The sequence below is a fragment of the Salvelinus namaycush genome, chromosome 26 (assembly GCF_016432855.1).
Source record: "Salvelinus namaycush isolate Seneca chromosome 26, SaNama_1.0, whole genome shotgun sequence".
In the NCBI taxonomy this organism is placed as follows: domain Eukaryota; kingdom Metazoa; phylum Chordata; class Actinopteri; order Salmoniformes; family Salmonidae; genus Salvelinus; species Salvelinus namaycush.
The window spans coordinates 40,317,807-40,338,733 of record NC_052332.1 but is presented as its reverse complement, the minus strand read 5'-3'; the positions used below and the strand labels follow the sequence as shown (position 1 = coordinate 40,338,733).

General features: G+C 49.2%; 1 protein-coding gene across 1 annotated transcript in view; it reads right to left on the bottom strand.

The window, feature by feature from the left end:
* Positions 1-20,169, bottom strand: part of hunk (hormonally up-regulated Neu-associated kinase) — a 30,644-nt gene extending 10,475 nt beyond the window's left edge. The window contains exons 1-4 of the mRNA XM_038964802.1: positions 19,930-20,169; positions 9,524-9,666; positions 6,185-6,334; positions 5,698-5,753 (exon numbers count right to left, since the gene is read on the bottom strand). Coding sequence (XP_038820730.1) covers positions 5,698-5,753; positions 6,185-6,334; positions 9,524-9,666; positions 19,930-20,169 — 589 coding nt within the window. The remainder of the gene's footprint in view (positions 1-5,697; positions 5,754-6,184; positions 6,335-9,523; positions 9,667-19,929) is intronic.
* Between the last annotated feature and the right edge of the window lie 758 nt (positions 20,170-20,927).

Below are 20,927 nucleotides of genomic sequence, written 5' to 3'. Positions count from 1 at the left end.
ACAAAAGTGAAATAAACAATAAAAAAATGAACAGTAAACATTACACTCACAAAAATTCCCAAAGAATAAAGACATTACAAATGTCATTATGTCTATTTACACACGCTGCTCCCCTGAAACACGCTGCTCCCCTGAAACACTCTTCTCCTCTGAAACACGCTGCTCCCCTGAAACACGCTGCTCCCCTGAAACACGCTGCTCCCCTGAAACACTCTGCTCCCTGAAACCTTCTCCCCTGAAACACTTGCTCCCTGAAACACTCTGCTCCCTGAAACACTCTGCTCCCCTGAAACACTCTGCTCCCCTGAAACACGCTGCTCCCCTGAAACACGCTGCTCCCCTGAAACACGCTGCTCCCCTGAAACACGCTGCTCCCCTGAAACACGCTGCTCCCCTGAAACACTCTGCTCCCCTGAAACACTCTGCTCCCCTGAAACACTCTGCTCCCCTGAAACACTCTTCTTCTCCCCTGAAACACTCTTCTTCTCCCCTGAAACACTCTTCTTCTCCCCTGAAACACTCTGCTCCCCTGAAACACTCTGCTCCCCTGAAACACTCTGCTCCCCTGAAACACTCTGCTCCCCTGAAACACTCTGCTCCCCTGAAACACTCTTCTTCTCCCCTGAAACACGCTGCTCCCCTGAAACACGCTGCTCCCCTGAAACACTCTTCTCCCCTGAAACACGCTGCTCCCCTGAAACACTCTGCTCCCCTGAAACACTCTTCTTCTCCCCTGAAACACGCTGCTCCCCTGAAACACGCTGCTCCCCTGAAACACTCTTCTCCTCCCCTGAAACACTCTTCTCCCCTAAAACACTCTTCTCCCCTAAAACACTCTTCTCCCCTGAAACACTCTTCTCCCCTGAAACACGCTGCTCCCCTGAAACACGCTGCTCCCCTGAAACACTCTTCTCCCCTGAAACACTCTTCTCCCCTGAAACACTCTTCTCCCCTGAAACACCCTGCTGCTCTGGAAGAGGTACTGCTCTGTTCTCCTGAAACATCCTGCTACTCTGGAAGAGGTACTGCTGCTACTCTGGAAGAGGTACTGCTCTGTTCTCCTGAAACACCCTGCTACTCTGGAAGAGGTACTGCTGCTACTCTGGAAGAGGTACTGCTCTGTTCTCCTGAAACATCCTGCTACTCTGGAAGAGGTACTGCTCTGTTCTCCTGAAACACCCTGCTACTCTGGAAGAGGTACAGCTCTGTTCTCCTGAAACACCCTGCTACTCTGGAAGAGGTACTGCTCTGTTCTCCTGAAACACCCTGCTGCTCTGGAAGAGGTACTGCTCTGTTCTCCTGAAACACCCTGCTACTCTGGAAGAGGTACAGCTCTGTTCTCCTGAAACATCCTGCTACTCTGGAAGAGGTACTGCTCTGTTCTCCTGAAACATCCTGCTACTCTGGAAGAGGTACTGCTCTGTTCTCCTGAAACACCCTGCTACTCTGGAAGAGGTTCAGCTCTGTTCTCCTGAAACACCCTGCTACTGGAAGAGGTACTGCTCTGTTCTCCTGAAACACCCTGCTACCTGGAAGAGGTACTACTCTGTTCCCTGAAACACCCTGCTACTCTGGAAGAGGTACTGCTGCTACTCTGGAAGAGGTACAGCTCTGTTCTCCTGAAACACCCTGCTACTCTGGAAGAGGTACTGCTGCTACTCTGGAAGAGGTACTTCTCTGTTCTCCTACTGCTCTGTTCTCCTGAAACACCCTGCTACTCTGGAAGAGGTTCAGCTCTGTTCTCCTGAAACACCCTGCTACTCTGGAAGAGTACAGCTCTGTTCTCCTGAAACATCCTGCTACTCTGGAAGAGGTACTGCTCTGTTCTCCTGAAACACCCTGCTACTCTGGAAGAGGTTCAGCTCTGTTCTCCTGAAACATCCTGCTACTCTGGAAGAGGTACTGCTCTGTTCTCCTGAAACACCCTGCTACTCTGGAAGAGGTACTGCTGCTACTCTGGAAGAGGTACTGCTCTGTTCTCCTGAAACACCCTGCTACTCTGGAAGAGGTACTGCTGCTACTCTGGAAGAGGTACTACTCTGTTCTCCTGAAACACCCTGCTACTCTGGAAGAGGTACTGCTGCTACTCTGGAAGAGGTACAGCTCTGTTCTCCTGAAACACCCTGCTACTCTGGAAGAGGTACTGCTGCTACCTGGAAAGGTACTTCTCTGTCTCCTATGCTCTGTTCTCCTGAAACACCCGCTACTCTGGAAGAGGTTCAGCTCTGTTCTCCTGAAACACCCTGCTACTCTGGAGAGGTACAGCTTGTCTCCTGAAACACTGCTACTCGGAAGAGTACTGCTCTGTTCTCCTGAAACACCCTGCTACTCTGGAAGAGGTTCAGCTCTGTTCTCCTGAAACACCCTGCTACTCTGGAAGAGGTACTGCTCTGTTCTCCTGAAACATCCTGCTACTCTGGAAGAGGTACAGCTCTGTTCTCCTGAAACATCCTGCTACTCTGGAAGAGGTACTGCTCTGTTCTCCTGAAACACCCTGCTACTCTGGAAGAGGTTCAGCTCTGTTCTCCTGAAACACCCTGCTACTCTGGAAGAGGTACAGCTCTGTTCTCCTGAAACACCCTGCTACTCTGGAAGAGGTACTGCTCTGTTCTCCTGAAACACCCTGCTACTCTGGAAGAGGTACTGCTCTGTTCTCCTGAAACACCCTGCTACTCTGGAAGAGGTACTACTCTGTTCTCCTGAAACACCCTGCTACTCTGGAAGAGGTACTGCTCTGTTCTCCTGAAATATCCTGCTACTCTGGAAGAGGTACTGCTCTGTTCTCCTGAAACACCCTGCTACTCTGGAAGAGGTACAGCTCTGTTCTCCTGAAACATCCTGCTACTCTGGAAGAGGTACTGCTCTGTTCTCCTGAAACACCCTGCTACTCTGGAAGAGGTACTACTCTGTTTCCCTGAAACACCCTGCTACTCTGGAAGAGGTACTGCTTGTTCTCCTGAAACACTGCTACTCTGAGAGGTACTGCTGCTACTCTGGAAGAGGTACAGCTCTGTTCTCCTGAAACACCCTGCTACTCTGGAAGAGGTATGTGCTACTCTGGAAGAGGTACTTCTCTGTTCTCCTACTGCTCTGTTCTCCTGAAACACCCTGCTACTCTGGAAGAGGTTCAGCTCTGTTCTCCTGAAACACCTGCTAATCTGAAGAGGTACAGCTCTGTTCTCTGAAACACCCTGCTACTCTGGAAGAGGTACTGCTCTGTTCTCTGAAACACCCTGCTACTCTGGAAGAGGTACTGCTCTGTTCTCCTGAAACACCCTGCTACTCTGGAAGAGGTACTACTCTGTTCTCCTGAAACACCCTGCTACTCTGGAAGAGGTACTGCTCTGTTCTCCTGAAACACCCTGCTACTCTGGAAGAGGTACTGCTGCTACTCTGGAAGAGGTACAGCTCTGTTCTCCTGAAACACCCTGCTACTCTGGAAGAGGTACTGCTGCTACTCTGGAAGAGGTACTTCTCTGTTCTCCTACTGCTCTGTTCTCCTGAAACACCCTGCTACTCTGGAAGAGGTTCAGCTCTGTTCTCCTGAAACACCCTGCTACTCTGGAAGAGGTACAGCTCTGTTCTCCTGAAACACCCTGCTACTCTGGAAGAGGTACTGCTCTGTTCTCCTGAAACACCCTGCTACTCTGGAAGAGGTACTGCTGTTCTCCTGAAACACCCTGATCTGGAAGAGGTACTACTCTGTTCTCCTGAAACACCCTGCTACTCTGGAAGAGGTACTGCTCTGTTCTCCTGAAATATCCTGCTACTCTGGAAGAGGTACTGCTCTGTTCTCCTGAAACATCCTGCTACTCTGGAAGAGGTACTGCTCTGTTCTCCTGAAACATCCTGCTACTCTGGAAGAGGTACTGCTCTGTTCTCCTGAAACACCCTGCTACTCTGGAAGAGGTACAGCTCTGTTCTCCTGAAACACCCTGCTACTCTGGAAGAGGTTCAGCTCTGTTCTCCTGAAACACCCTGCTACTCTGGAGAGGTCTGCTTGTTCTCCTGAAACACCCTGCTACTCTGGAAGAGGTACTACTCTGTTCTCCTGAAACACCCTGCTACTCTGGAAGAGGTACTGCTGCTACTCTGGAAGAGGTACAGCTCTGTTCTCCTGAAACACCCTGCTACTCTGGAAGAGGTACTGCTGCTACTCTGGAAGAGGTACTTCTCTGTTCTCCTACTGCTCTGTTCTCCTGAAACACCTGCTACTTGGAAGAGGTTCAGCTCTGTTCTCCTGAAACACCCTTACTCTGGAAGAGGTACAGCTCTGTTCTCCTGAAACATCCTGCTACTCTGGAAGAGGTACTGCTCTGTTTCTCCTGAAACACCCTGCTACTCTGGAAGAGGTTCAGCTCTGTTCTCCTGAAACATCCTGCTACCTGGAAGAGGTACTGCTCGTTCTCCTGAAACATCTGCTACTCTGGAAGAGGTACTGCTGCTACTCTGAAGAGGTACTTCTGTTCTCCTGAACAACCCTGCTACTCTGGAAGAGGTACTGCTGCTACTCTGGAAGAGGTACTTCTCTGTTCTCCTGAAACATCCTGCTACTCTGGAAGAGGTACTGCTGCTACTCTGGAAGAGGTACTGCTCTGTTCTCCTGAAACATCCTGCTACTCTGGAAGAGGTTCAGCTCTGTTCTCCTGAAACATCCTGCTACTCTGGAAGAGGTACAGCTCTGTTCTCCTGAAATATCCTGCTACTCTGGAAGAGGTACAGCTCTGTTCTCCTGAAACACCCTGCTACTCTGGAAGAGTACTTCTGTTCTCCTGAAACATCCTGCTACTCTGGAAGAGGTACTGCTCTGTTCTCCTGAAACACCCTGCTACTCTGGAAGAGGTACAGCTCTGTTCTCCTGAAACACCCTGCTACTCTGGAAGAGGTACTGCTCTGTTCTCCTGAAACATCCTGCTACTCTGGAAGAGGTACAGCTCTGTTCTCCTGAAACACCCTGCTACTCTGGAAGAGGTACTGCTCTGTTCTCCTGAAACACCCTGCTACTCTGGAAGAGGTACTGCTCTGTTCTCCTGAAACATCCTGCTACTCTGGAAGAGGTTCAGCTCTGTTCTCCTGAAACACCCTGCTACTCTGGAAGAGGTACAGCTCTGTTCTCCTGAAACATCCTGCTACTCTGGAAGAGGTACTACTCTGTTCTCCTGAAACACCCTGCTACTCTGGAAGAGGTACTGCTGCTACTCTGGAAGAGGTACTGCTCTGTTCTCCTGAAACATCCTGCTACTCTGGAAGAGGTACTGCTGCTACTCTGGAAGAGGTACTTCTCTGTTCTCCTGAAACATCCTGCTACTCTGGAAGAGGTACTTCTCTGTTCTCCTGAAACACCCTGCTACTCTGGAAGAGGTACTGCTGCTACTCTGGAAGAGGTACAGCTCTGTTCTCCTGAAACACCCTGCTACTCTGGAAGAGGTACTGCTCTGTTCTACTCCTAGCTACTGTTGACTCTGTTTGGTTAGTTAAATCTTTATCTCTTTCTGTCGTGGGATTTTACCTTTTGCAGCTGACTTTCTTTTAGATTAGATTAAAAAAAACACACACACACACACACACACACACACACCACACACCACACACACACACACACACACACACACACACACACACACACACACACACACACACACACACACACACACACACACACAGGGACAAAGCCGGGGTTAGTTAGGTAAACGGTACCTATGAGCTTGATGTTGTCCTGTTCATCCAGCAGTAGGTTCTCTATCTTCAGATCCCTGTGAGACACAGAGAGGTCCAGAACATCCCTGGTTAAAGGATCTTATTACAGCTGTGAGACACAGAGAGGTCCAGAACATCCCTGGTTAAAGGATCTTATTACAGCTGTGAGACACAGAGAGGTCCAGAACATCCCTGGTTAAAGGATCTTATTACAGCTGTGAGACACAGAGAGGTCCAGAACATCCCTGGTTAAAGGATCTTATTACAGCTGTGAGACACAGAGAGGTCCAGAACATCCCTGGTTAAAGGATCTTATTACAGCTGTGAGACACAGAGAGGTCCAGAACATCCCTGGTTAAAGGATCTTATTACAGCTGGCACATGCTGATACTTTGCTGAAGATGTGTGTGCGTGCGTGCGTGCGTGCGTGCGTGCGTGCGTGCGTGCGTGCGTGCGTGCGTGCGTGCGTGCGTGCGTGCGTCTCTACCTGTGCACCACTCCGGCTCTGTGTAGATGTTCCACAGCCATCACCAGCTGCCGTACGTATTTCTGCGTCTCTCTCTCGTCCAGCTTCTTCTTATCGTAGATCCGGTTCATGAGGTTTCCTCCAGGACACAACTCCATCACCAGGTAATAACTGATGATAACAGATGACAGGACACAACTCCATCACCAGGTAATAACTGATGATAACAGGACACAACTCCATCACCAGGTAATAACTGATGATAACAGATGACAGGACACAACTCCATCACCAGGTAATAACTGATGATAACAGATGACAGGACACAACTCCATCACCAGGTAATAACTGGTGATAACAGATGACAGGACACAACTCCATCACCAGGTAATAACTGATGATAACAGGACACAACTCCATCACCAGGTAATAACTGATGATAACAGGACACAACTCCATCACCAGGTAGTAACTGATGATAACTGATGACAGGACACAACTCCATCACCAGGTAATAACTGATGATAACAGATGACAGGACACAACTCCATCACCAGGTAATAACTGATGATAACAGATGACAGGACACAACTCCATCACCAGGTAATAACTGGTGATAACAGATGACAGGACACAACTCCATCACCAGGTAATAACTGATGATAACAGTGACAGGAACAACTCCATCACCAGGAATAACTGATGATAACAGATGACAGGACACAACTCCATCACCAGGTAATAACTGGTGATACAGATGACAGGACACAACTCCATCACCAGGTAATAACTGATGATAACAGATGACAGGACACAACTCCATCACCAGGTAATAACTGGTGATAACAGATGACAGGACACAACTCCATCACCAGGTAATAACTGATGATAACAGATGACAGGACACAACTCCATCACCAGGTAATAACTGATGATAACAGATGACAGGACACAACTCCATCACCAGGTAATAACTGGTGATAACAGATGACAGGACACAACTCCATCACCAGGTAATAACTGGTGATAACAGACTCCATCACCAGGTAATAACTGGTGATAACAGATGACAGGACACAACTCCATCACCAGGTAATAACTGGTGATAACAGATAACAGGACACAACTCCATCACCAGGTAATAACTGACGATAACAGATAGAAACTTCTAGTATTTAAATTTCTATAGACTTCATACATAGATCTGTTTTTAATGTTTTATCCTTGTCTCTTCATTCTGTGTTTATTCATGTACTGTTCATTTTACAACTGTTTCTTACTATTTTCATTTCAGTATTTTTATGTGTTTTTATTGTAAAGAAAATGGGGCACATTAGGGTGCTGTATAGCTTCATTGACTGATTCATTTCTTCATCTGTTCATTCTTTCATCCATTTATTAATTGATTAATTCATCAACTCATTCAACTTCAGTAGTACCTGTTCTCCGTCTTCAGTATGTCCAGTATAGTATAGTATAGTATATTACCTGTTCTCAGTCTCCAGTATAGTATAGTATATTACCTGTTCTCAGTCTCCAGTATAGTATAGTATAGTATAGTATAGTACCTGGTCTCAGTCTTCAGTATGTCCAGTATAGTATAGTACCTGGTCTCAGTCTCCAGTATGTCCAGTATAGTATATTACCTGTTCTCAGTCTCCAGTATAGTATAGTATAGTATAGTATAGTATAGTATAGTATAGTATAGTATAGTACCTGGTCTCAGTCTTCAGTATGTCCAGTATAGTATAGTACCTGGTCTCAGTCTCCAGTATGTCCAGTATAGTATATTACCTGTTCTCAGTCTCCAGTATAGTATAGTATAGTATAGTATAGTACCTGGTCTCAGTCTTCAGTATGTCCAGTATAGTATAGTACCTGGTCTCAGTCTCCAGTATGTCCAGTATAGTATAGTACCTGTTCTCAGTCTCCAGTATAGTATAGTATAGTATAGTATAGTATAGTATAGTATAGTATATTATAGTATATAACCCGTTCTCAGTCTCCAGTATAGTATAGTATAGTATAGTACCTGGTCTCAGTCTCCAGTATGTCCAGTATAGTATAGTACCTGTTCTCAGTCTCCAGTATAGTATAGTACCTGTTCTCAGTCTCCAGTATAGTATAGTACCTGTTCTCAGTCTCCAGTATAGTATAGTATAGCATAGTATAGTATAGTACATGTTCTCAGTCTCCAGTATAGTGTAGTATAGTATAGTATGGTACCTGTTCTCAGTCTCCAGTATAGTATAGTATAGTATAGTATAGTATAGTATAGTACCTGTTCTCAGTCTCCAGTATAGTATAGTATATTACCTGTTCTCAGTCTCCAGTATAGTATAGTACATGTTCTCAGTCTCCAGTATAGTATAGTATAGTATAGTATGGTACCTGTTCTCAGTCTCCAGTATAGTATAGTATAGTATAGTATGGTACCTGTTCTCAGTCTCCAGTATAGTATAGTATAGTATAGTATAGTATAGTACCTGTTCTCAGTCTCCAGTATAGTATAGTATAGTATAGCATAGTATAGTATAGTATAGTACATGTTCTCAGTCTCCAGTATAGTATAGTATAGTATAGTATAGTACCTGTTCTCAGTCTCCAGTATAGTATAGTATAGTATAGTACCTGTTCTCAGTCTCCAGTATAGTATAGTATAGTACCTGTTCTCAGTCTCCAGTATGTCCAGTAGTCTATAGTATAGTATAGTATAGTACCTGTTCTCAGTCTCCAGTATGTCCAGTAGTCTATAGTATAGTATAGTATAGTACCTGTTCTCAGTCTCCAGTATAGTATAGTATAGTATAGTACCTGTTCTCAGTCTCCAGTATAGTATAGTATAGTACCTGTTCTCAGTCTCCAGTATAGTATAGTATAGTACCTGTTCTCAGTCTCCAGTATAGTATAGTATAGTATAGTACCTGTTCTCAGTCTCCAGTATAGTATAGTATTACTTTCCAGTCTCAGTATAGTATAGTATGTATAGTATAGTATAGTACCTGTTCTCAGTCTCCAGTATGTCCAGTAGTCTATAGTATAGTATAGTACCTGTTCTCAGTCTCCAGTATGTCCAGTAGTCTATAGTATAGTATAGTACCTGTTCTCAGTCTCCAGTATAGTATAGTATAGTACCTGTTCTCAGTCTCCAGTATAGTATAGTATAGTACCTGTTCTCAGTCTCCAGTATAGTATAGTATAGTATAGCATAGTATAGTATCGTATAGTATAGTACATGTTCTCAGTCTCCAGTATAGTATAGTATAGTATAGTATAGTATAGTACCTGTTCTCAGTCTCCAGTATAGTATAGTATAGTATATTACCTGTTCTCAGTCTCCAGTATAGTATAGTATAGTACCTGTTCTCAGTCTCCAGTATGTCCAGCAGCTGGGTGATGTTGGGGTGTCTGATCATCTGTTGGATATGACCCTCTCTACGAAGGTTCTTAGTCACATACGAGTCCTTCTTCGCCTTCCTCTTATCTATCACCTTTACTGCAACCTGGGAGAGAGGGAGGGAAGGAAGGAGGGAGGGAAGGAGAGAGGGAGGGAAGGAGAGATAGAGGGAAGGAAGGAGAGATGGAGGGAAGGAGAGAGGGAAGGAGAGAAGGAGGGAAGGAAGGAGGGAGGGAAGGAGAGAGGGAGGGAAGGAAGGAGAGATGGAGGGAAGGAGAGAGGGAGGGAAGGAGAGAGGGAAGGAGAGAAGGAGGGAAGGAGAGAGGGAGGGAAGGAGAGATGGAAGGAGGGATAGAGAGAAAAAATAAGAAGATCAGTCTCTAGACTATAGACACAGGGCAGCCTGACCACTCTGTGAGATATCATTAACAACCACACCCATGGAGAATGGACCAGGAGACTGGTGTAAATGTGAAACAGGCATGGAACGAAGCGGTGGATGGGAGAGAGACAGAGAGAAGCCCTCCTGCAACTGTACTGGTCTGTCTCCATTCCCTCCTGTATATAGTAACCTGTACTGGTCTGTCTCCATCCCCTCCTGTATATAGTAACCTGTACTGGTCTGTCTCCATCCCCTCCTGTATATAGTAACCTGTACTGGTCTGTCTCCATCCCCTCCTGTATATAGTAACCTGTCCTGGTCTGTCTCCACTCCCTGTATATAGTAACCTGTCCTGGTCTGTCTCCATACCCTCCTGTATATAGTAACCTGTCCTGGTCTGTCTCCACTCCCTCCTGTATATAGTAACCTGTCCTGGTCTGTCTCCACTCCCTCCTGTATATAGTAACCTGTCCTGGTCTGTCTCCATACCCTCCTGTATATAGTAACCTGTCCTGGTCTGTCTCCATTCCCTGTATATAGTAACCTGTCCTGGTCTGTCTCCAACCCCTCCTGTATATAGTAACCTGTACTGGTCTGTCTCCATCCCCTCCTGTATATAGTAACCTGTACTGGTCTGTCTCCATCCCCTCCTGTATATAGTAACCTGTACTGGTCTGTCTCCATCCCCTCCTGTATATAGTAACCTGTACTGGTCTGTCTCCAACCCCTCCTGTATATAGTAACCTGTACTGGTCTGTCTCCATCCCTCCTGTATATAGTAACCTGTCCTGGTCTGTCTCCACTCCCTCCTGTATATAGTAACCTGTCCTGGTCTGTCTCCACTCCCTGTATATAGTAACCTGTCCTGGTCTGTCTCCACTCCCTCCTGTATATAGTAACCTGTCCTGGTCTGTCTCCATCCCCTCCTGTATATAGTACCTGTCCTGGTCTGTCTCCACTCCCTGTATATAGTAACCTGTCCTGGTCTGTCTCCACTCCCTCCTGTATATAGTAACCTGTCCTGGTCTGTCTCCAACCCCTCCTGTATATAGTAACCTGTACTGGTCTCCATCTCACTACCTCCCACTGTCTCCATCTCACTACCTCCCACTGTCTCCATCACACTGTCTCCATCCCACTACCTCCCACTGTCTCCATCTCACTACCTCCCACTGTCTCCATCCCACTACCTCCCACTGTCTCCATCCCACTACCTCCCACTGTCTCCATCCCACTACCCCCCACTGTCTCCATCCCACTACCTCCCACTGTCTCCATCCCACTACCTCCCACTGTCTCCATCCCACTACCTCCCACTGTCTCCATTCACTACCTCCCACTGTCTCCATCTCACTACTCCCATGTCCCATCCCCTACCTACTGTCCCACCTACTACCCCCACTGTCTCCACCCACTACCTCCCACTGTCTCCATCCCACTACCTCCCACTGTCGCCATCCCACTGTCTCCATCTCACTACCTCCCACTGTCTCCATCCCACTACCTCCCACTGTCTCCATCTCACTACCTCCCACTGTCTCCATCCCACTACCTCCCACTGTCTCCATCCCACTACCTCCCACTGTCTCCACCTCACTACCTCCCACTGTCTCCACCTCACTACCTCCCACTGTCTCCATCCCACTACCTCCCACTGTCTCCATCTCACTACCTCCCACTGTCTCCATCCCACTACCTCCCACTGTCTCCATCCCACTACCTCCCACTGTCTCCATCCCACTGTCTCCACTCACTACCTCCCACTGTTCCATCCCACTACTCCCACTGTCTCATCCCACTACCTCCCACTGTCTCCATCCCACTACCTCCCACTGTCTCCATCCCACTACCTCCCACTGTCTCCATCTCACTACCTCCCACTGTCTCCATCCCACTACCTCCCACTGTCTCCATCCCACTGTCTCCATCCCACTACCTCCCACTGTCTCCATCTCACTACTCCACGTCTCCATCCACACTCCCACTGTCTCCATCTCACACCTCCCACTGTCTCCATCCCACTGGCTCATCCCACTGTCTCCATTCACACCTCCCACTGTCTCCATCCCACTGTCTCCATCCCACTACCTCCCACTGTCTCCACCTCACTACCTCCCACTGTCTCCATCCCACTACCTCCCACTGTCTCCATCCCACTGTCTCCATCTCACTACCTCCCACTGGCTCCATCCCACTGTCTCCATCCCACTACCCCCCACTGTCTCCATCTCACTACCTCCCACTGTCTCCATCCCACTACCTCCCACTGTCTCATCCCTACCTCCCACGTCTCTCCACTCCCCACGTCTCCATCCACTACTCCACTGTCTCCATCCCACTACCTCCCACTGTCTCCATCCACTACCTCCACTGTCTCCATCCCACTACCTCCCACTGTCTCCATCTCACTACTCCACGTCTCCATCCACCCACTACCTCCCACTGTCTCCATCCCACTACCTCCCACTGTCTCCACCTCACTACCTCCCACTGTCTCCATCCCACTACCTCCCACTGTCGCCATCCCACTGTCTCCATCTCACTACCTCCCACTGTCTCCATCCCACTACCTCCCACTGTCCCATCTCACTACCTCCCACTGTCTCCATCCCACTACCTCCACTGTCTCCATCCACTACTCCACTGTCTCCACCTCACTACCTCCCACTGTCTCCACCTCACTACCTCCACCTGTCTCCATCCCACTACCTCCCACGTCTCCATCCACTACCTCCCACTGTCTCCATCCCACTACTCCCACTGTCTCATCCCACTACCTCCCATGTCTCCATCCCACTGCTCTCCACCCACTACCTCCCACTGTCTCCATCCCACACCTCCCACTGTCTCCATCCCACTACCTCCACTGTCTCCATCCCACTACCTCCCACTGTCTCCATCCCACTACCTCCACTGTCTCCATCTCACTACCTCCCACGTCTCCATCTCACTACCTCCCATGTCTCCATCCACTACCTCCCACGTTCTCCATCCCACTGTCTCCATCCACTACCTCCACATGTCTCCATCTCACTACCTCCCACTGTCTCCATCCCACTACCTCCCACTGTCTCCATCTCACTACCTCCCACTGTCTCCATCCCACTGGCTCCATCCCACTGTCTCCATCTCACTACCTCCCACTGTCTCCATCCCACTGTCTCATCCATACTCCCACGTCTCCACCTCACTACCTCCCACTGTCTCCCTCCCACTACTCCCACTGTCTCCATCCCACTGTCTCCATCTCACTACCTCCCATGGCTCATCCCACTGTCTCCATCCCACTACCCCCCCTGTCCCATCTCATCCTCCCACTGTCTCCATCCCACTACCTCCCACTGTCTCCATCTCACTACCCCCCACTGTCTCCATCTCACTACCTCCCACTGTCTCCATCTCACTACCTCCCACTGTCTCCATCTCACTACCTCCCACTGTCTCCATCTCACTACCTCCCACTGTCTCCATCTCACTACCTCCACTGTCTCATCACTACCCCACTGTCTCCATCTCACTACCTCCCACTGTCTCCATCTCACACCTCCACTGTTCCATTCACTACCCCCCACTGTCTCCATCTCACTACCTCCCACTGTCTCCATCTCACTACCTCCCACTGTCTCCATCCCACTACCTCCCACTGTCTCCACCTCACTACCTCCCACTGTCTCCATCTCACTACCTCCCACTGTCTCCATCCCACTACCTCCCACTGTCTCTATCCCACTACCCCCCACTGTCTCCATCCCACTGTCTCCATCCCACTACCTCCCACTGTCTCCATCCCACTACCTCCCACTGTCTCCATCCCACTGTCTCTATCCCACTACCCCCCACTGTCTCCATCCCACTGTTTCCACCTCACTACCTCCCACTGTCTCCATCCCACTACCTCCCACTGTCTCCATCCCACTGTCTCTATCCCACTACCCCCCACTGTCTCCATCCCACTGTCTCCATCCCACTACCTCCCACTGTCTCCATCCCACTACCTCCCACTGTCTCCATCCCACTACCTCCCACTGTCTCCATCTCACTACCTCCCACTGTCTCCATCCCACTACCCCCCACTGTCTCCATCCCACTACCTCCCACTGTCTCCTCCCACTACCTCCACTGTCTCCATCCCACTACCTCCCACTGTCTCCATCCCACTACCTCCCACTGTCTCCATCCCACTACCTCCCACTGTCTCCATCCCACTACCTCCCACTGTCTCCATCTCACTACCTCCCACTGTCTCCATCTCACTACCTCCCACTGTCTCCATCCCACTGTCTCCATCCCACTACCTCCCACTGTCTCCACCTCACTACCTCCCACTGTCTCCATCCCACTACCTCCCACTGTCTCCATCCCACTACCCCCCACTGTCTCCATCTCACTACCCCCCACTGTCTCCATCTCACTACCCCCCACTGTCTCCATCTCACTACCTCCCACTGTCTCCATCTCACTACCCCCCACGTCTCATTCACTACCTCCCACTGTCTCCATCTCACTACCTCCACTGTCTCCATCTCACTACCCCCCACTGTCTCCATCTCACTACCCCCCACTGTCTCCATCTCACTACCCCCCACTGTCTCCATCTCACTACCCCCCACTGTCTCCATCTCACTACCTCCCACTGTCTCCATCCCACTACCTCCCACTGTCTCCACCTCACTACCCCCCACTGTCTCCATCCCACTACCTCCCACTGTCTCCATCTCACTACCTCCCACTGTCTCCATCCACTACCTCCCACTGTCTCCATCCCTACCCCCCACTGTCTCCATCCCACTGTCTCCATCCCACTACCTCCCACTGTCTCCATCCCACTACCTCCCACTGTCTCTATCCCACTACCCCCCACTGTCTCTATCCCACTACCTCCCACTGTCTCCATCCCACTGTCTCCATCCCACTACCTCCCACTGTCTCCACCTCACTACCTCCCACTGTCTCCATCCCACTGTCTCCATCCCACTACCTCCCACTGTCTCCATCCCACTACCTCCCACTGTCTCCATCCCACTACCCCCCACTGTCTCCATCCCACTACCTCCCACTGTCTCCATCCCACTACCTCCCACTGTCTCTATCCCACTACCCCACTGTCTCTATCCCACTACCTCCACTGTCTCCATCCAATACCTCCCACTGTCTCCATCCACCTACCTCCACTGTCTCCACCACTGTCTCCATCCCACTACCTCCCACTGTCTCCACCTCACTACCTCCCACTGTCTCCATCCCACTGTCTCCATCCCACTACCTCCCACTGTCTCCATCCCACTACCTCCCACTGTCTCCATCCCACTACCCCCCACTGTCTCCATCCCACTGTCTCCACCTCACTACCTCCCACTGTCTCCATCTCACTACCTCCCACTGTCTCTATCCCACTACCCCCCACTGTCTCCATCCCACTACCTCCCACTACCTCCCACTGTCTCGGGGGGAGACGGACAGAAGGGGTATACTGGGGGAGGGGAGACAGAGAGTGGGGGTATACTGGGGGAGGGGAGACAGAGAGTGGGGGTATACTGGGGGAGGGGAGACGGAGAGAAGGGGTATACTGGAGGAGGGGAGACGGAGAGAAGGGGTATACTGGATGAGGGGAGACGGAGAGAAGGGGTATACTGGAGGAGGGGAGATGGAGAGAAGGGGTATACTGGGGGAGGGGAGACAGAGAGTGGGGGTATACTGGGGGAGGGGAGACGGAGAGAAGGGGTATACTGGAGGAGGGGAGATGGAGAGAAGGGGTATACTGGGTGAGGGGAGACAGAGAGTGGGGGTATACTGGGGGAGGGGAGCGGAGAGAAGGGGTATACTGAGGAGGGGAGATGGCGAGAAGGGGTATACTGGGTGAGGGGAGACGGAGAGAAGGGGTATACTGGGGGAGGGGAGACAGAGAGAAGGGGTATACTGGGGGAGGGGAGACGGAGAGAAGGGGTATACTGGAGGAGGGGAGATGGAGAGAAGGGGTATACTGGGTGAGGGGAGACGGAGAGAAGGGGTATACTGGGGGAGGGGAGACAGAGAGAAGGGGTGTACCGGGGAAGGGTAGACGGAGAGTGGGGGTATACTGGGTGAGGGGAGACGGAGAGTGGGGGTATACTGGGTGAGGGGAGACGGAGAGTGGGGGTATACTGGAGGAGGGGAGACAGGGCGAGCTAGGAGGAGAGGAGGGGAGACAGGGCGAGCTAGGAGGAGAGGAGGGGAGACAGGGCGAGCTAGGAGGAGAGGAGGGGAGACAGGGCGAGCTAGGAGGAGAGGAGGGGAGACAGGGCGAGCTAGGAGGGGGTTCTCAGCCCAGGGGCCATCTGAACAACTGTTGTTAACCTTCTCTCAGACAGGCACAGGGGGAAGGGAGGGGTGGAAGAGGGGGGAATGAGGTCATGCGGGGAAAGTGGGTTACATACATTCAAAACAGATTCCTCATACACAACATGTGTTATCTCCCTGACCTTGTCCTCTCCCTGACCTCCCCCTCTCCCTCCTTCCGTTGTAATAATATGATCCCCCACACGTTTCTCTGCACCCCAGACACTGACCCCAAAACACCCCCCCCCCCCCCCCCCCCCCCCCCCCCCCCCCCCCCCCCCGCACCACCATATAAGGCCGTTGTTTCCAGTGATGCCTCCATCCTCTTCCGTCCTTTTCCCTTCCCATTCAGTATCAACCTCCACTGCTCTGTCTCTCACAGCCGTGCCTGTCCTATCACAAAGCACCGCTCCTTCCTTACTACTGCCGCTGATGTAATACCGCCCCCCCCCCCCCACCCCCTGCCTCCCGTAGTAGACGACCCAGAGAGCAGCGATGCTCCTCTCCCCTCCTCTCTCCTCTCCCCTCCTCTCCCCTCCTCTCCTCTCCTCTCCTCTCCCCTCTCCTGACTGATTGCCAAGTGTTTGCATCATCCATACAAAGGGAACAAGGGAAGGAGAAAAGAGAGGAGTGTTTTCTCTCTCTCTACAGCAACAGAGTGAAAGGGGTACAGGCGGGGAGGATCTATTTCTTTAATATTCTAAATAGGAATTTCAGGTCACACAAAAACACACACACACACACATAGTGAAAACACACACACACACACACACACACATAGTGAAAAAACACACACACACACATAGTGAAAACACACACACACACACACACACACAGTGAAAAAAACACACACACACACACACACATAGTGAAAAAACACACACACACACATAGTGAAAACACACACACACACACACACACACACATAGTGAAAAAACCACACACACACATAGTGAAAAAAACACACACACACACACACACACACACACACCGTGAAAAACACATACAGACACGCGCACACACACAGTGAGGAAAAGGGGTACCGTATGTGTTTTTGTAATATGCTAATGCATTGGCTGCACCTCAAAAGCACAGAGAGCCCAGAGAGACAAAGGCAACCAGTGGCCAATGGTAGCCCATATCACAGCCCTGCGTTGACGACGAAACACACACACACACATACGCTTATCAAAGACATCATTTCATATGTAAGTACCCGAGCCACTTTCTCATGGGCTGGTCTATTCATTAGGACAGTCGGTCTGTTTCAGAGGAGGAGATCGCTCTAGAGAGCACAGGTCAACACAAAACACAGTACAGTTCAACACAGCCCAGCTCAACACAGTACAGCTCAACACAGCACAGTACAGTTCAACACAGCACAGCTCAACACAAAACACAGCACAGCTCAACACAGCTCAACACAAAACACAGCACAGCTCAACACAGCTCAACACAAAACACAGCACAGCTCAACACAGCTCAACACAAAACACAGCACAGCTCAACACAGCTCAACACAAAACACAGCACAGCTCAACACAGCAGAGCTCAACACAAAACACAGCTCAACACAGCTCAACACAAAACACAGCACAGCTCAACACAGCACAACACAGCACAGCACAACACAGCAGAGCTCAACACAAAACACAGCACAGCTCAACACAGCACAGCTCAACACAGCACAAAACAGCACAGCTCAACACAAAACACAGCACAGCTCAACACAAAACACAGCACAACACAGCACAGCTCAACACAAAACACAGCACAGCTCAACACAAAACACAGCACAGCTCAACACAAAACACAGCACAGCTCAACACAAAACACAGCACAGCTCAACACAAAACACAGCACAGCTCAACACAGCACAGCTCAACACAACACAGCACAGCTCAACACAACACAGCTCAACACAACACAGCTCAACACAACACAGCTCAACACAGCTCAACACAACACAGCTCAACACAGCACAGCTCAACAGAGCACAGCTCAACACAGCACAACACAACACAGCTCAACAGAGCACAGCTCAACACAACACAGCTCAACACAAAACACAACACAGCTCAACAGAGCACAGTACAGCTCAACTCAACACAAAACACAGCTCAACACAACACAGCTCAACACAACACAGCTCAACAGAGCACAGCTCAACACAGCACAGCTCAACAGAGCACAGCTCAACACAACACAGCTCAACAGAGCACAGCTCAACACAACACAGCTCAACACAACAGCTCAACAGAGCACAGCTCAACACAACACAGCTCAACAGAGCACAGCTCAACACAACACAGCACAGCTCAACACAGCCACTACCCACCACATGGTACAGAACATGCAATACAGTAAATATTGATAATATTCAAGCTGGGTTTTGGGCAGGAGAGTGTGTGTGTTCACTCCCACTGTGCTGGTTAACGTCCCCACCCGACACTATAGGAGACCATTCATAATGCATGTGTCATTATTACAATAGGGTTGCATGTGTACATCATACCTCGTGTCATTGTGAGAGTTGTGACATAAGGTAGCATCGGGTTATTGTTACAGGTTTTGGTTTTTCCATTGATGTTTTGAGGTTGCACATATAGCTCGTTAGCACGTATAGCTCGTTAGCACGTATAGCTCGATAGCACGAATAGCTCGTTAGCACATATAGCTCGTTAGCACGAATAGCTCGTTAGCACGAATAGCTCGTTAGCACGAATAGCTCGTTAGCACGAATAGCTCGTTAGCACGAATAGCTCGTTAGCACGAATAGCTCGTTAGCACATAGGGCGCACCGATTGGTGTCACCTCTTTAGTCCGTATGTGTTACACCTGTGCTGGTTGTCATCTCGTTAATGCCTTGAGAGATGTGGAGGGTCAACACTTTTAGTTGGCTCTCCCTATTTTGATTTCTAGAAAAGCAATCCTTTATATTATTTTGTTATGCGATCCCTTTTACGTTTGCTTCCTGTCTTTAAGTTTGGTGTGGGGGGGGGGGGGTTTCTTTTGTTTGCCTCTTCTTGGGCAAATTTAGTGGATGCTCATGGTGGGTGTCTTTTAGGTCCCAGTTGTTGTTGCTAAGTCAACATTCAGAACCCCTCCTAAAACCCCACCTTTTTCGTTTTGATTGTTGGTCAGTGACTCTGTTAGTTCCGTCTTTTTTGTTTCAGCGACATTTTTTTTGTTGTTGCTGGGGAACGTATCATTATCGACCCCGGCAAAACATGATGACTATGTTTGTGACTACGTCATCTACGTCAGCAGCGATTAGCCATTCCACATAGTACATTAAACGTGACAGAAAATATCAATGGCATGACATCACATTTCAATGTAAAGGGGTTATTTACATGTTTAAATGTTTCATAGGAGGCTATTGTAGCCCCGTTATAATTAGGTAATTAAGTAGTCTAATTTAAGCAGATACTAAAGTTGTCAAAATGTCTAATACATCTTCTTGTAACTATAGCAAGATTGGTCACTTGGCAAAATATTCCAAGTGTTTTACATTTCAACATCCAAAATAATGATTTCCACATGCATGGCAAAATGGGACGATTTATCTCACTATTGTAACTTTAGAGAAACGAACCAAACAAAGCTCAACAAATGTATCCATCCATCAACAAAAACTTAACTAAGTTCCAGAACTGTCAACTAGCCTACCTTCTCTCCGGTCATGGCATGAAGTCCCTCTCGGACTTTAGCGAAGGAGCCCTCTCCAAGTTTCCTCCCGATCAAGTAGTTTCCCACACGCTTGGTATGGTAGAAGTTCCGCAGGATATCCACAGCAGGACTGCTTAGGGAAGCCGGGACAACGTTCTCGTTGTTGGGGGTAGAGGCGGGGGCTTTACCCCCGTGTAACCGGGGACTGTCAACCACCATGTCGAAGTCAGCAGCTGGCATAACCGCTTCTAACTACCAAACTACAAACGGTTTGTTTGGTTTGACCCGGTAGGTTTTTGTTCCTCGCTCTCCTCTGCGCTCTAAACGGGGTCTGTCATGTATGTGAGGTGCATCTGAAGTAAAGTCTGCCTGTCCGGTGCCCTGTCACAAATAATTGTAAATAGTTAACGGAAATCCGAGCTAACCTGTTCAACCTAAAGCGTCGGCATGTATGCGCGCACTCAGCACTTTCTTGAGATTGTTCAGAGATGACGCGTCCAAACGTTTTCAATCACTTTATGTAACGGTCCCATGTAGAGAATGTAATTCAAAATTGGCTTTTTGACTGAAGAAAAAATATAAATATTGCAGAACGTTGTTAAAAAGACTAGAAGTCAGTGTAAATATCCTTAAATCCTGTGAGAAACAAACGAAAGTGTTGTTCATTCAACTTCTCTCTCGGTCACTCTCTCAAACTGTTCTGTAATGAGCGCTCCTTTGCGTTGGGCGATTACTGAATAGACTGTTGAATGTGAAGCACGCTGTTTGGTTCGAAGCGACTTTCCCGGTTCAGTGGGTGGGCGTTAATTGTTTGTGTGAAAAAGCTCCCCGACTTGGTAACGGGGCTGAACTGTAATCCTATCAGAGGCGGCAGCGGGAGGAGACGTGAGAACCAAACCCCGCCCTACGACCATGCTTCTTCTCCTTCTCTCCTCATCTCCAAATACAGTAGCCCTCCCTGCAGCTCAAACAAAGCCAGGTCTAACTCGCCCGGAGAC